The 14,677-nt window shown below is 40.9% G+C and overlaps 1 protein-coding gene across 1 annotated transcript in view; it reads left to right on the forward strand.

Annotated features, from left to right (window-relative positions):
* Positions 1–1,742: 1,742 nt before the first annotated feature.
* Positions 1,743–14,677, forward strand: part of CAMK4 (calcium/calmodulin dependent protein kinase IV) — a 220,892-nt gene continuing 207,957 nt past the window's right edge. Inside the window, exon 1 of the mRNA XM_045500661.1 lies at positions 1,743–2,273. Coding sequence (XP_045356617.1) covers positions 2,113–2,273 — 161 coding nt within the window. The 5' untranslated portion in view covers positions 1,743–2,112. The remainder of the gene's footprint in view (positions 2,274–14,677) is intronic.

The following is a 14,677-nucleotide window of genomic DNA, read 5'->3' on the forward strand; positions in this document are numbered from 1 at the left end:
CATAGGTATCAAATGACTAAACCGGTGTTGAATGTAAATATCAACTCTACAATGTCCTCTGTGCCATGAAATGATGTTTCTCTAGCTATTGTTCCCCAAAATAGCAAGAGTAAAAAGACTTATCATCTCCTGCAATGTAATGTGCTTGCTTTGGACTTATGTTGTAAAAGAATTGCTCACAACAGACAAGTATGTGCATGTAGTGCTGCAACTTTAGAACTTGCCTCAGAGAAGTGTGAATAAAAATGGCCTAGCAACCACTTCATGCTCTTCCTCCACCAGACAGTGCAAGCCAAGGGACACTTACTTCATGAGAACTAGAATTTACTTGCTTTGCGTACGAACTTGATTTTATAACATGAAGATTATGGAGTTCATTCTCTGAAAAATAATGTCACATGAGCATTTTCAGTCTGAAAATGACACTGAATTTGTATGAATGTACATATACTTACTATTTTTAGTCCATGTGTAAATTGAGCATATGTTCATCTTCATAAAATTACCTGTGAGGAATAGTTTTTATATTTATTTTTTCATTTCCAATCAAGTAAGGATCATATTCCTATCACTATTTGGTGATTTTTTTTTGTAGTTCACTAATATAGCATGAAAGGTTTTAAGAACCAGAAATAAATCAATAAATTATAGGAGAATATGGACTGTGTTTACCGTGTTATCAGGGATGGGAACACATGAGAAGAGTTTAGTGCATGTTGGAGGAAAGTAAAAAAATAATAATAATACTGAAAGTAACACCTGTGAAGGAAAGGTTAAAGAAAGGGCCTCATAGTTATTTAGTCAGAAATAGGTGTGATGTAATAACTTTATATATATAAAGATATATTACAGAATATGACTGGTTGTTGTTTATCTTTGCTGAAATCTGGAAAGAAAAATTTCAAGGGTAGAAATATAAATGATATACATTTAACCAGTATTTGGAAGACTAGCCTGAAGGCTGGCAGACAGCCAGTGGAATGCCTGTGATGGGGCACATCTCTTGGGAGGAGGAAAGTGCTTTAAATGTAGCAATCTTCTCTGTCATGAATGGGAACAGGTCTTGCCTTAAGGCTTACAGAGGGCCCTTCCAGACCTGTAATTCTCTGGATCATTCCTGTTCTAGCTTCAGGGTTGGGAGTGAACTAGAGAAGGCAAACACCTGCCCTTTCAGGAGCTCCAGCAGTGCTAAAGGAGGCAGTGCCAGCGGCAGCACCCTAGCATCTCATCCAACTGAAGACTCACTCAAAGGTGAGTCAGGTCACTGTGGACCCAGGTGCTTCCTTATCCTCCAGCTTTCCCTGGGGCCGGGCACAGGAGCCTTGGGAAATCGGCGACCACAGGGCACCCTCCCCAGCCGCCAGTATAAGCTTTGACAGAGGGACGCACAAGGGATGGCTGGTTAGCTGGCGCTAGGTGGGAGGGACTCGCCACCTGGACGCGCTCAGGGAGGGATGAGTGGCGCCAACAACAGTCAGGTCGCTTTCTCACCCTTCTGCTAGGTGGTCCAGACCCCTGTGCTCCCAGAGAGCGCTGGGCGCCCGCCACTCCTGGAGCGAGCGTCCCACCGCGAGCGGTCCTTTCCAGGCTCCCGGCTCCCGCGGGAGGGCGCGTGGGATGATGCTCTGGTCCTCGTGCTTTCCCCAAGCTCCCGCATCCGGAGCCGCCCTTGCCGGCACCGCCGCAGCCACAGCCTGGGAGGGAGAAAGGAAAAAAGGGAGGGGGCTGGAAAGGCTCGGCGGAGGGAGGAGGGGACGTGGGGAGGGAGGGAGAGAAGGGGGAGGGAATCTCTCTCCTTTGCAGTGCCTCCGCCTCTCCTCTCCGGCTGACAGCGACCGGGTTCTCCCTCCACACCCTCTCCCGGTTCCTCGCCCCCTTCTCCACCCACCCTCCTTCCCTCCCTCCCTCCCGAGCGTGCTGGAGGAAAGCCGCAGCCTGCGCGCGGCCCAGGGCGCCGGGGGAGGCGGCGGCAGCGGCGGCGGTGGGTGTGTGCGTGTGTGTGAAGGACGCCACCTCTTGCTCCTGCGTTCGCAGGCGGCGGCGGGCGGCGGGGCTTCTCGCTCCGGCAGCGGCGGCGACAGTGGTGGCGGCTTCCGGAGTCCCGCCGCGAAGATGCTCAAAGTCACGGTGCCCTCGTGCTCCTCCTCGTCCTGCTCTTCGGTCACCGCCAGTGTGGCCCCAGGAGCCGGGAGCCTCGTCCCGGATTACTGGATCGAAGGTTCCAACAGGGATGCGTTGAGCGATTTCTTCGAGGTGGAGTCGGAGCTGGGACGGTAAGGCGGGGGGCGCCCTGGACGTGGTGGAGCCGCGCGTCCTGCGCGCGAGCTCGGGCTTCTGGGGAAGCCCGCGGCGCGCTCCGGGGGCTGTCCCTTTCTTTCGGAGGGACAGCTCCCGAAGACGCGGGATCCAGCCTTCCTGCCCTTTGATTTCTCCCCGCCTAGTGTCTAGGAGAGAGCTAAGCACGTTCCAGTTGGAGTCGGGTCTCTCTCGGAGCGCCCAGGCCGGTGCAGCTGCAAGCAGCAGCCTCTCTCCCGCCCTCTCTCCCTCCTCCTCGCCGGCTGCCACTTGCCTTGGGTGACAGCTCCCACCACACGTGGGCCCTCCTTTCCCGATTGGTGTCTTCGCTCACGATTATAGCTTGCCAGAGGGTCTTGTTTGTCGAGTTATTTTTTTGGGGTAGGGGCGGAGGGTGCGCCTCCAAACCGTGACAGAATTATTAAATTAGATTCTTCCTCCTTCTTCTCATCCAAGTCTACAAAGCAAGTGGCACTAGAAATTAAACTTAAATACTAGCTTCCCTGCAGAGTCTGCTCAGGAGTGAAGGGGGGAATGAATCATTTCAGAGAGTTGAAGGCAGAATAATGAACTAGTGTGGCTTTAAAGAAAAAGCAGCACATGAGGTCCAGGCAGTGGTAATTAGAAGAGTTCTGCTGCTCTTCTTTCATGCTGGAGTGATTTATTTAAATTATGTATGCAGAAAGCCATCTCTCTGGGGTTGCAGAAATGTCCCTCATCCCTCCTCTGAAGATCCAAACAGGTAGAAAGTGGTTGGCCGATGTGAAGATGCCATATGTTCTCATGTTTTTATCCACTGGAAATTGGTTTGTTTGTTTGTTTGTTTTTTTCCCCTTCTCTTCTTCCTTTTTCCTTCTTGCCTTTCTGTTATCCATAGGTAAGAATTCTTCTCAACACTCATTTTAGATCCAGGCCTTTTATGATAGGGAATCTGAAAATGTAATTTCAATGTTGACAAGTTGAAGCTTCTGTATTTAATACTTCTCTGCAATTTCATTTTCTACTCTCTTTTTGTTGGAAAGAGTTTAGATAAGAGCCCCCCCCCCAATTTTTTTAATGCAATTGGAGACCACAGTGCAGGATTATGGATGTTGGTACTTGGTGGGAATGTGTAAGGATTACCTACCCTGCCCCCCCTCCATTTGCCACTACTATTAATGGCTCGTGGAATACAGAAGGTGTGCAAGAAAGGCAAAACTTCAGAATGAAAATTTAATTGTCATTGTTTAAAAATGTTCTGAAATACTTGGGCATTGAACAGTATGTATATAAATAGCCTACTTTGATCAAAATTTTCATTGTTCATCTGAAGATGTGCTGTTGTGTGCATTCATTAGTAGGTTGGAAGTGAAGTGTCTCCTTTCAGTTTTGAATCTTACAATTGTGTGGTGAGCTGCACTGGAGCAGTGTAAATTTCTGATTTAAGAGATAATCTACTTACAATTGTTTACGTGGTGTTTTAGAAACTGCCACCTCGTAGAGGAAGTGCCTCCTGGTGCTAAAGGGACTGCCCCACCACCAAATCTAACTGCTTTCTGAGTAAATTTACCCCAGAGGCCTCTAATTGACTCGGACTTATCATTAGCACATGATGTCTTTATGAATAGGGTTTGCTATCAGGAAACTCAAGAAATTTCCTTAATTTGAGGAATGGAAAAGTGGTTAGAAAAAAGAAATAAACTGCCAATTGTACCTGTCTATGGGATGGTAGACTTCATAGGGAAAACCTAAGGAACTTGAAGTTTATTTAAAAAAAAAAAAAAAAAGCTTTGTGCTATAATTGCAGTAAAATTTGCAACACAAATATAAATCATTTATATATTGCTAAGATTCTCACTCTGCAAAGTTGTTTGATTACCTTGAAAATCACAGAATTAAAATATTTTGAGAGATCTAAAAATTCTTTCTCTTGCTGCTTTTGGGTAGTCATGTGTATTGGGTAAGTTCTCTGTAGCTGGCAGTATGGGCAAGGTGCATGCTTATTCCATTTGGCTGAGACTTTGAGAAATGTCACTTAATGATCAAAGTTATTTTTTTTTCAACAAGATAAGCCTAAACCTTAAAGCAACTAATGTTACAGATATAATTACTAAGAATCTATATAGCCAGAGAATGCAAAAATTATAATTGTAGATATTGACTGACAAAAGTCCTCTTTCTTCCTCCACTCATGATAAAGTTGAGACTCAGTTGGTTTTAAGCCTTTACTCTCTTAACTCCCAGTCTTGGGCCAAATCTGCCTGACCTTGGTGATTCTAAGGCCAAAATAGTTAATTCATTAGTAACACAGTTGTCATTATGATGCTAGGGGAATAATGATCTTGGTGTTGTGGGGCACCATTGTGGTTAGTTCCAGGGTGTAGACAGTCCCCACTAGATTAAGTTCATTTGTAAGTAGTCATTCCTCTGTTACAATTATCTGTTGCAAGCTGGTGAGTCCTGAATTAAGATTGGACATGTGACTATTAGGGAAACACACCCTGAGGATATATTTGGAAATTTTAGGGGGCTCAATAAAAGCTAGTTGAAGCCTCTGGATAGTGCTGGCAGCACTGTTTCACAGGTAACCCAAGGCCATGTGATAGCTATTTTATTTTATTTTATTTTATTTTATTTATTTTATTTTATTTTATTTTATTTTATTTTATTTTATTTTATTTATTTTATTCTCTCTCTAATATATACAGATATATATGGATAAGGGTGAGGAGTAGGGGTAAGAAGGATTATTTAAGAGTATCAGGCAAACTAATTTAATTTTTCTAAAATCACAGTTGAAAATACTGCTTTGTTTATAGAGTTTGTTAAAAAGTTTACAAAAACCTTGATGACCCAACACACTCAGTTCTGCTCATAAATATAAGTTGGCCATGATCCTTTTTAGGGCTCCCTATCCTAGAGAGCAGTTGGTCCTTTGCCCAGTGATTTGAGAAATTGGCATTTTAAAAGCTTTTCTATGGGAGAAAAGAGCCTGCCTCTCTCCAGATTCTGTCCAGTGGTTTGGCGCATGGAGGGACAGGATTTGGCCTGGGCTGCCCTGTGGTGGGGATTTGGCCTTGTGCATCCAAACCCATGTCCTGTTTTTAGTTATTTCCCACCTTGTGTTTCTCTCTGTAACAGGAGACTGAAAGAATGTTTGTAGCAAAACTAGATGTATCCCCATACACAAAAGTTTAGGGAAACCAAATGAAACATAATTAGTACAAAAGAAGAGTGTGTTAAATTATTTTGGGATAAATTTTTTAAAAATTTCCATTCTACTTAACTATAGTTTCTTTAGACTAGTGAATTTCATTTCCCGCCCCCTCCTCCCCCCACCAAAACTGCTGTTCAGTTTAAGAGAGTACATTTATATGGCAACCGAGTTAAAGCAGAGTTTTATAGAATCCTTTGCAATATATATTATTGCTTAGGAACCAAACAGATTTAGGTAGTGAGATATAGGTATGTGTAGAATAGAAAGTATGTGTGTATAGAATGGAAACAAGTTTCATAAAACAATGTATATTCTTATTACCAACAATGTAGTCTAATATTTCCTATTCTATGCTGTTTGATTTTATTCTATTTCATTAAAAAATATTGGCTGAATCCACATGATTTCACATCTCACTAATGGATTGTGACTCAGTGTGAAAATGCTGTTTTAGGCCATAAATCTGTGTATGTCAGTTTAAAACATGAGGAAGACTCCTTTTGAAAAGTGCCCTGCAGACCAACTAGTAACACTGTGTGGTCTCCATTTGCACATCTCTATAGAGAAAAGTTCTGTCTTTGTCTGCAGGTCCTCATTGGGTTTTCCCTTCCAAATATTTTGGAAAAACTCTAATGTCTCCCCAAGATATGCTGGGTGCACTATACTTTGAAATAACTGTGGGTGGGGGGTGGGGGGTGGGGCCAGGAGGCTAGGCCAGGAGCACCGTCACTGTATAGGGGAGGAATTCAAAGGCCTAAACACTTGTGTATTCCACTTGGTAACACTTAACCCTGGCCCTGGGTAATGGCCAGCAGATACTTCCTGTAAGGAAACATGGAAAGTATGCATTTTCTAACAAAAGCATTCTAACCAGTGCTCCTGGCTGGTGAGGAACCAGATTCTCTCTTTCCCTTTCCCTCTCTTTGTTCAAGGCCCTTCCTGAGCCATTTTTAGCCAGTACTTCTCATACCCTTGGTTTTCCCCCCACAGTGTCCTTTAGGACCCCACAGCAGATCCAGAATATACTGCTGGTTATGGATCTCTTGCCACCCACACTGTGCTTAATATCTTAAGCTCTTTTGGGGATCTGACTAGAAATTAAAAATATAACTGTTCAGGGGCGCCTGGGTGGCGCAGTCGGTTAAGCGTCCGACTTCAGCCAGGTCACGATCTCGCGGTCCGTGAGTTCGAGTCCCGCATCAGGCTCTGGGCTGATGGCTCAGAGCCTGGAGCCTGTTTCCGATTCTGTGTCTCCCTCTCTCTCTCTGCGCCTCCCCCATTCATGCTCTGTCTCTCTCTGTCCCAAAAATAAATAAACGTTGAAAAAAAAAAAAAAAATAAAAATTAAAAAAAAAAAAAAAATATAACTGTTCAGTCCCTCCGTTGTTCTCTGTGCTTCCAATTTTTTTCTCATGCAGTTGACTCAGGAGCATGGTGAGAGGCGAGATTGCAAGTGGGAGAGTAGAAAGCTGGGCTGCACATGCTTGAACACTGACTATAAGCTCCCAGAAGGTAGTCTGTGGATTTGGCTGCCTCACTGTCATGCGCTCAGTGCCCAGCACAGTGCTCATTACTCAGCAGGTGCTCAACAAATGATTTTAGAGGGAGTGAGTGAATGATAATGAATTGGGCCGGGCACAGGGTACATGACCCTAGGGAAAGGGAAATCTGGTAGCTTGTTTATCTTGTCCCTAAAATTTGTGCAACCATAATCTCACTGTGTGCTGGTTTTCTTTCTTCACAGTGGGAGTCCTGATAACTGTCACCTCTGTAGCTTGTAGGTGTTGAAAATAATGCTGCTTTTCTGTTGGCAGAGAGCTTTGTGGCTCTGAAATGAAAGGGATTCAGTTTCACCTTCACTATCATTTTACCACAGGCATCTCAGAATTAGGAGTTAAATCAACTTGAATGTAAAGGCATAAGATGCCTCCAAGGTATTCTAACCACTAAAGTTAATACATAGTAAATGCTAAATTTGGAAATATAGTCATTGTAAAGAGCCTCAAAATTAAACGACGACTATGATAGGGTCATTACTTTAAGAATACACTAGTTTTCCATGTTTAAATACTGTTACAGAGTAAAAATAACTCCTAATTTGAAAAAAAAAATAAGTCACAGGTGCTATTTACTGCTAAACTGTTCTAGGGAACTTTACTTGAGAAAAAAAGAGAGACAGAAAGAGAAACAAAACACTAACCACAAAATAGCTTCAAAGAACTTTCTTGTAAACACTTTACACTCAGAATAAATGTCTGTATTATGTGTTTGCAGTAATACATTTGAGAATAAAGTGCCAAATGATAGTTATTTCAATTACTAGTTGTTTTATGTTAATGTTTTTTGTTTGTTTTGGTTTGGTTTTTTGTCTAGCTTAAATAGTAGTTCTTTAAAAAAAAAAAAAGTAGGTCTGCTTAGACTCCCTTTTGGGAAAGCTAACATAGCTAATATATCCAATAAAAAATTGAATTTTTTAAATTTCAAGGTCAGGTTTATTCTGCAAAATATATTTGAGTCCCTGAACCATATAAATCAGGCCAAAGAGTAACTTTAAGTGAAATCATGAAATCAATAGCTAGCTAGAATCGAGGTTTTACTCAAATTAGTGTAGTCTTTTTTTTTCTCTTGGGTAATGGTCATCTGAAAATCTCATAATTCCTGTGGCTTAATGAGGAAGTTAGATCTACATATTGAGAGTATACTGTTAGCACATAAAGGATGTGGACTCTCCAATAAAGTCCATCTTTAAATTCTGAGTGCTAATTGGGGGCAGTGGGTGTATGGACAATATAAAACTGAAAGGTTTGGGTGGGAGATTTTCCTCAGTAATCTTACCAATGGCAAAGAGCATATAAGGTAAGGAGCAGTGCTGAACACAGGGTGATTTATAACAATTGACAAAGGATAGTACATGTAGAACTTTCTCTTTTTTCTTAGAGCAGGATTTCTTGACCTTGGCACCATAGGCTGTTGGGGCCAGATAATTCTTTCTGTGGGGGCTCTCCTTGCACTGTAGGATGTTTAATAGTATCCCTAGTCTCTATCTACTAGATGACAAAAGCAACCCTCCCTCGTAACCCCCAAGATATGACAAGTAAATATATCTCTAGATATATTAAGAACCACTGTTTCAGAAGCTTGAAGAACCACTTTTCTGTTAAGAACCACTGTTTCAGAAGCTTGAACCTAGTCTCTTATGTGAGTTTTTTTAGTTATGTAGAAGGTTAACAAGGAGGCTGGTGGATTGGAATCTTTTGACTTTATTGAGTATCTGCTACAACCAAATGTTTCTCCCATTTCTATGTAATACCATTAAGATTTTTGTCATATGTGCTTATCACCTGTGCTATAATTTGCTTAATATTTTTTGTCTAAAAATTAACCTAAATTTACTAATTGAGAGTACTTATTTTCATTAAATTGAAATTAAATTTCATTAAGTTGTATTCATGCCATAAATAGAAGCAAATTATAAAAATAAATTGCAATAAAAACAAAGCAGTTTTATTAAACTGGGGCTACAACTGTTTTTTTGCAAAAGGCTCCAAGCCTTAGGATTGTTCTCTCTTTGTTAAAAAGGGAGATTATCAAAGATTAGCAGTGGTAAAACCACAGTAGCACAAATTGAGGATTTCTTTGTGATGCAATCAGAAAAATGGAAAAAACAGTTGAAAAGAAAATGAGGTTCTCATTTTTTTATTCTTTGCTATTTAATTCGATGCCTTTGTGCCACCTAAACACCTCTCTGTTATAGCTCTCACCTTTTGCATAACTATGAACTAGGCAATGTATGTTGGTAGTTTGTGTGGCAGGGCAAGGGGGCTGGGTTATGAATGAATACGATGAGCAGAACACTATATATTAGCTTCCAAATGTGTAGTTTACAACAATAAATTTAATCTGAGATAAATAAATAAAACTAATATGAGATAGGGATCAGACAATCTCCGCAGTCTAAAGATGGAGTGATTAATTCTTACTGGGAGGGTTGCGGTGTCTTCATGCAAGGGGGTGAACCTTGAAATTCAGCAGGATTTTAACAGGTAGAGCTTTGGTGAAGGGCATACCAGGTAAAAAGTACATTCTAAAGAAAGGCAAAAACTGGCAGAAAAATGCAGGATACACATTTTATTTTGCAAACTTTATAAAACATGACTATTGTCATGAAAGATAAAGTTGGGAAGGTAAGTTGATGTCAGGCCAAAGAGAGCCTGCTGTAAAAAAAAACATGACTGTGTCTTTATCAATTGAAAACCAAAATTGCAGATAAAGAGAAAGTAAACATTATGAGAACAAAAGGTGGCCATATAAATAGCTGTATCTTGGGTTATGTTGTGGGACTAGAACTTGCCATTAACGCGTGGTAAGAGGGAAGGAGGGATGGAGAGAAGGAGGGAGGGAAGGAAGGGAGAAAGACACCCACAACCTGGGATGAGATAAGAAAGGGGAAGTGTAGGATGGAAGTAATTGAGATCAATTACCTAGACCTAATAAAGAGCCCCATAAAGGGACAGTTAATATTTTAGGCTTGGTGGACCATACGGTCTCTGTGGCAATTCAACTCTGTGATGGCTGAGTGAAAACAGCCATAGACAACACAGAAACAGGTGCACATGGTGATGTTCCAATAAAACTCTATTTATGACCATGAAATTTGAATTTCATATAATTTTCACAGCACAAAATGTTATTCTTCTGATTTCTAAAATCCATTAAAACATGTAAAAACTATTTTTACATTGCAGACTGTACAGAAACAAGTGACTGCCATATTAGGCTCTTGGCCTGTGATTTGCTGAACTCTGACCTAGAACAGTTAAGTTACAATCCTACTCCTCTCAGTAACCAGAAAATTTCAGGTTAAAATGATATGAAGACTTTATTTATTCAAGAAACTACCTTGAATCTCCCTTTCACTCTGAAAATGTCAACTTGATTTTAGTTTTTCAAGTGGGCACAAGTATTAAATGCAGACTCCTCCTTTTTTTACAACTGTTGAAACTGGAACAGTTAACAGTTTTTACCCATGTGGCAAGTTGGCTAGTTCCATTCATCATTTATGCCTTTGAAAATCAGTGTTCACATCCAGAGATTATTTCTTGGAGGATAATTTATTTCGTATTTCATAACGAAATAGATTTCATGTTGCTCTTTCTTCTATTGTATTTGAAGTGACAGTGCATTACAAAATAATATGCTGGGACACCTGGGTGACTCTGTCGGTTAAGTGGCAACTCTTGATTTTGGCTCAGGTCATGATCTCACGGATTGTGGGATCAAGCCCTGTATTGGGCTCTGTGCTGACAGCACAGAGCCTGCTTGATATTCTCTCTCTCCCTCTCTCTCTCTGCCCCTCTCATGCTCTCTCTCAAAATAAGTAAAACACAAAAAAATAAAAAACGTAAAAAAATAATATGCTAAATAAACTGTTGATAGAAGATTTGCCCCTCACTAGTAAAGTGTAATTAATGAATTTCTCTGTTGACTAATATATTATCTGCATATTGAATAATCCTTCTATGTGCCATGCATAAATCTCAGGTAGACTAATTAATGTACTTTAAATTGAGACTCTGTTTAAATAAACAAACCAGTCTTTTGAAAAAATAGAATTTTTCTTTTTTCTTTTGAGTAGACTTAAGAGCTAAACAAAAGCGGTCACTTATATTTTGAGTAAAATGGGATGCCCACATGGAGGGTGTGCTACAAGAAAGTATTAGAGAATCTATTTCTAAATTTGCTTTTAATTTTTGCTTTTAGATATCTTAAAAAGCACATTACAGATGGGTTCAGTAGTACATGTATATCATCTGTGAGTACATAAATATACATAACTTGGGAGCATGTTCTTGCAAACATCTTCTTGGATGATTATTAGATCAAAGAATGGTAGTTGTAAGTGGATACTAAATCAGTTTCTTTACTTATATTTAAATAACGTTCTACTTTATGAACATGACTTTAAAGCAGATATATAGATAAAAATGCAAACAAAAAAGAAAACGTGTGGCAAGATGTGTCTTTGTGCAGAAAGAGGAAGTGGGTACATATAGGCACTTGTTATGCATTTTAAGACTATCTGATAAGAGGTTTTGATAAGAACTTACTGCATTTGTAACTAAAGAAGTCATATAGCAGAGAAGAGAAAAAGAATACAGCTTGCCCATCAAGCAGAGGGTTGAATGAATTTTGCTTTTCCTTACTATTGAGCACCAAATTCATATTATTTGCAAGAACCTCAATTTTAATACACCTGACTTCCTTCATGGTATATTTTACAATGCTGTCGTAGGCAGCTTAGTGTTTGGTGGTCAGTGCTTGAAGAGTTGTGGTCATTAGGGCTCAGATATTGAGTTTAACCCTGTTAACAAATGCATTGTCATTACTTAATTACTTCTTAAGTCATACTTCAGGGGTCATATGGTTGAAAAATTTACCAGGTGCAAAAATACAGAATATTTCTTAAAAGATAAAAAAGGCTAGACTTGAACAACCCTCTGATTAAAATGGCCTTCTAGAAAGGTAATGGACATGACATGTTTTTAGCTGTTCTCTCTATTAGTTTGCAGTAGCATTCTTTGCTAAAAGTGTACTTTCTTTAACTTATGACATGCTTGTAGACAAAACTTGACTAGTATTACAAACCAGAACAAAGAAGAGTAGGAAAGGGATTGCAAACCTGTAACTGTGATCACGCATTTATTGCCATCTACAGTGCAGCATTTGAATGATTTCTCCCTACTTCAAGTCCTTATGGACTGCTTAAGAGGGACCTTTGCTTGCATTTTCTCCTTCATTGCACTTTTTTTTTTTATCTTGGTGTGCCTGACTGTACTGTCTTGAATAGTTAGTGACTATTTTAACTAAGTGACAACCTTCCATCTGAGGCTCTAACAGACCTACAAAGTTGTTCGTTGGGTGTGACAGCTAGTCAGTCCAAGGTTAATCTTTGACAGGATTTAAGTATACTATTATTTATTCATTCAAGTGAATCTTGTATTTTTCCCCCAAACTCCCTGTTAAGGTAACCACTGAGAAAATAAGACTGTATTATTAAATGTGACCAAATTCAAAATATGTAATTCAATAAGTCAGCCTGGCCTAAAGTGTTCAATCATAATAGGCCTCTGAAGATTTCTTGTGTGAGCGGAAACATTTTTAGTGTCTCCACTAAAGGACTCTGAGTCCTTCCTCTCCTTTTCCCCTGAACATGAACATGTAAGCTAATAATATTCAATGAGGTAAACACTTGAGAAGCTCTCCTGAGTGTAACCTGTAGCTAGAAGCAAACTAAAACCATAATAAACAGAGCTTTTCATGTGTGTGTATGACACATTAGTTAAATAGAGAGCTGAGGAAAGTATCAGGATAATCTACAGCAAACCAGTACAGTTCTTCCAAATCTTGAGATACTGAGGAAATGGAATGATGGGATTGTGCAGAAGACCCCAGGGAGCAATTGAGGTTCCGGCCCAGGCCAGGAGGGGGCAGCAGAGCACCAGTCCGGGTTTGAGCAGGCGCCTAGGCAGTGGAGGGGAGTGAGTGAGTGAGTTATCCTCCCAGGGAACCATAACCCAAGGGGATAGGTGGGCAAGGCAGCTACTTAGGGCAGCTTCCATGCTGGACAGCAAGCAGGCCATTCTGAACAGTTGAGTCAGTGAGGTGAAGGAGGACTGCTGAGTAAGGCAGCCACTAAGAGAAGACATGAAACTAGATGGTGCAGGATGTGGGCAGGAAAGCAGGCAGGAGCAAATTGCTGCTTGATGGCTGTGTCCCTTTAGGCATAACACTGAACTTCACTTAGCCTTCAGTGTAAAATGAAGGCCATGGTGTTATATCCTCCCCAAGGTTGCTATGATGATGAAATGAGATCATGTATGCAAAAACTCTGCTCTGAAGCTGGCACATGTGCTTAATAGCATTCCCCAGACAGGACACAAGTTGAGAGTAGGGGATAATGATTCCAAATTAGGTATCTGTAAGGATAAACACCATAGTCTAGCTTTTAGCAGTCTGACCCCAACTTGCCTGCCAGTCTCATTCCACACCGCTTCCTTTTCTAATTATCGGCGCAGAGTGTTTGGTGTTTGTGGTTTACTGTCTTAGGTATCTTGCTAATTATTTCAGTAATACAACAAGATGAGCACACCGGCACCGTTTTTTCATATGAGGAACCTGAGGCTCAGAATGTTCAAGCAGCTTGTCCAAGCTCATGCAGCTGGGGAGGGGAATCAAACACAGGTTTGTCAGACTCAGATGTTTGTTCTCTTTCCACTATGCCTGTCTTGGCCTCAAGGACCCCATAAATCTCTGTGGACCCCTTCATATTTCTGTGGTGTTGTGCATGAAACTTTCTTTTGTTAAATGCCCTGAAATATCCTTCTGATCCCTGCGGGACAGTCATTCTACCCTAGGGAGCAGGTTTCTTCTACCTCCCTGCTCTCATATTATTTAAAAAAAATTTTTTAAGTTTATTTATTTTGAGAGAGACAGACAGAGAGTGAGCAGGGGAGGGGCAGAGAGAGAGAGAGAGAGAGGATACCAAGCAGGCTCGAGCTGTCAGCACAGAATCTGATGCGGGGCTCAAACTCATGAACCATGAGATCATGACCTGAGCTGAAACCAAGAGTTGGACACTTAACCAACTGAGCCACCCAGGTGCTCCTGCACTCATATCTTTTATATCTTTATTGCCTGATAGGTAAATGCTGTGTGGTCTTCATTACCAGAGCCTCTGTGCCTTGGGCAGAGGAACCCTATATCTTTTTTTTTTAATATATGAAATTTATTGTCAAATTGGTTTCCATACATCACCCAGTGCTCATCCCAACAGGTGCCCTCCTCAATACCCATCACCCACCCTCCCCTCCCTCCCACCGCCCATCAGCCCTCAGTTTGTTCTCAGTTTTTAAGAGTCTCTTATGCTTTAGGAACCCTATATCTTATTCATCTTTTATCTCCACTACTAAGTCAGTTCTTTCTTCATCGGCTTACTACCTGCTCCCCCATGAGTGTTTCATAAATGTTTGAGGAATAGTGAGTGAATCATAAATATTGGAGGAGTTAGGTGAATAGCAGAAAAACAAGCAGCACTTAAATTTCTCTTTCTTCAGGATGTTTGTCCTTTGAAACCCTCTGCTAAACCAGTACACTGTGAAATTATTCAATGCCTGTATCCCTCTCTTT

This window comes from Leopardus geoffroyi, chromosome A1 (assembly GCF_018350155.1).
Source record: "Leopardus geoffroyi isolate Oge1 chromosome A1, O.geoffroyi_Oge1_pat1.0, whole genome shotgun sequence".
Taxonomy (NCBI): domain Eukaryota; kingdom Metazoa; phylum Chordata; class Mammalia; order Carnivora; family Felidae; genus Leopardus; species Leopardus geoffroyi.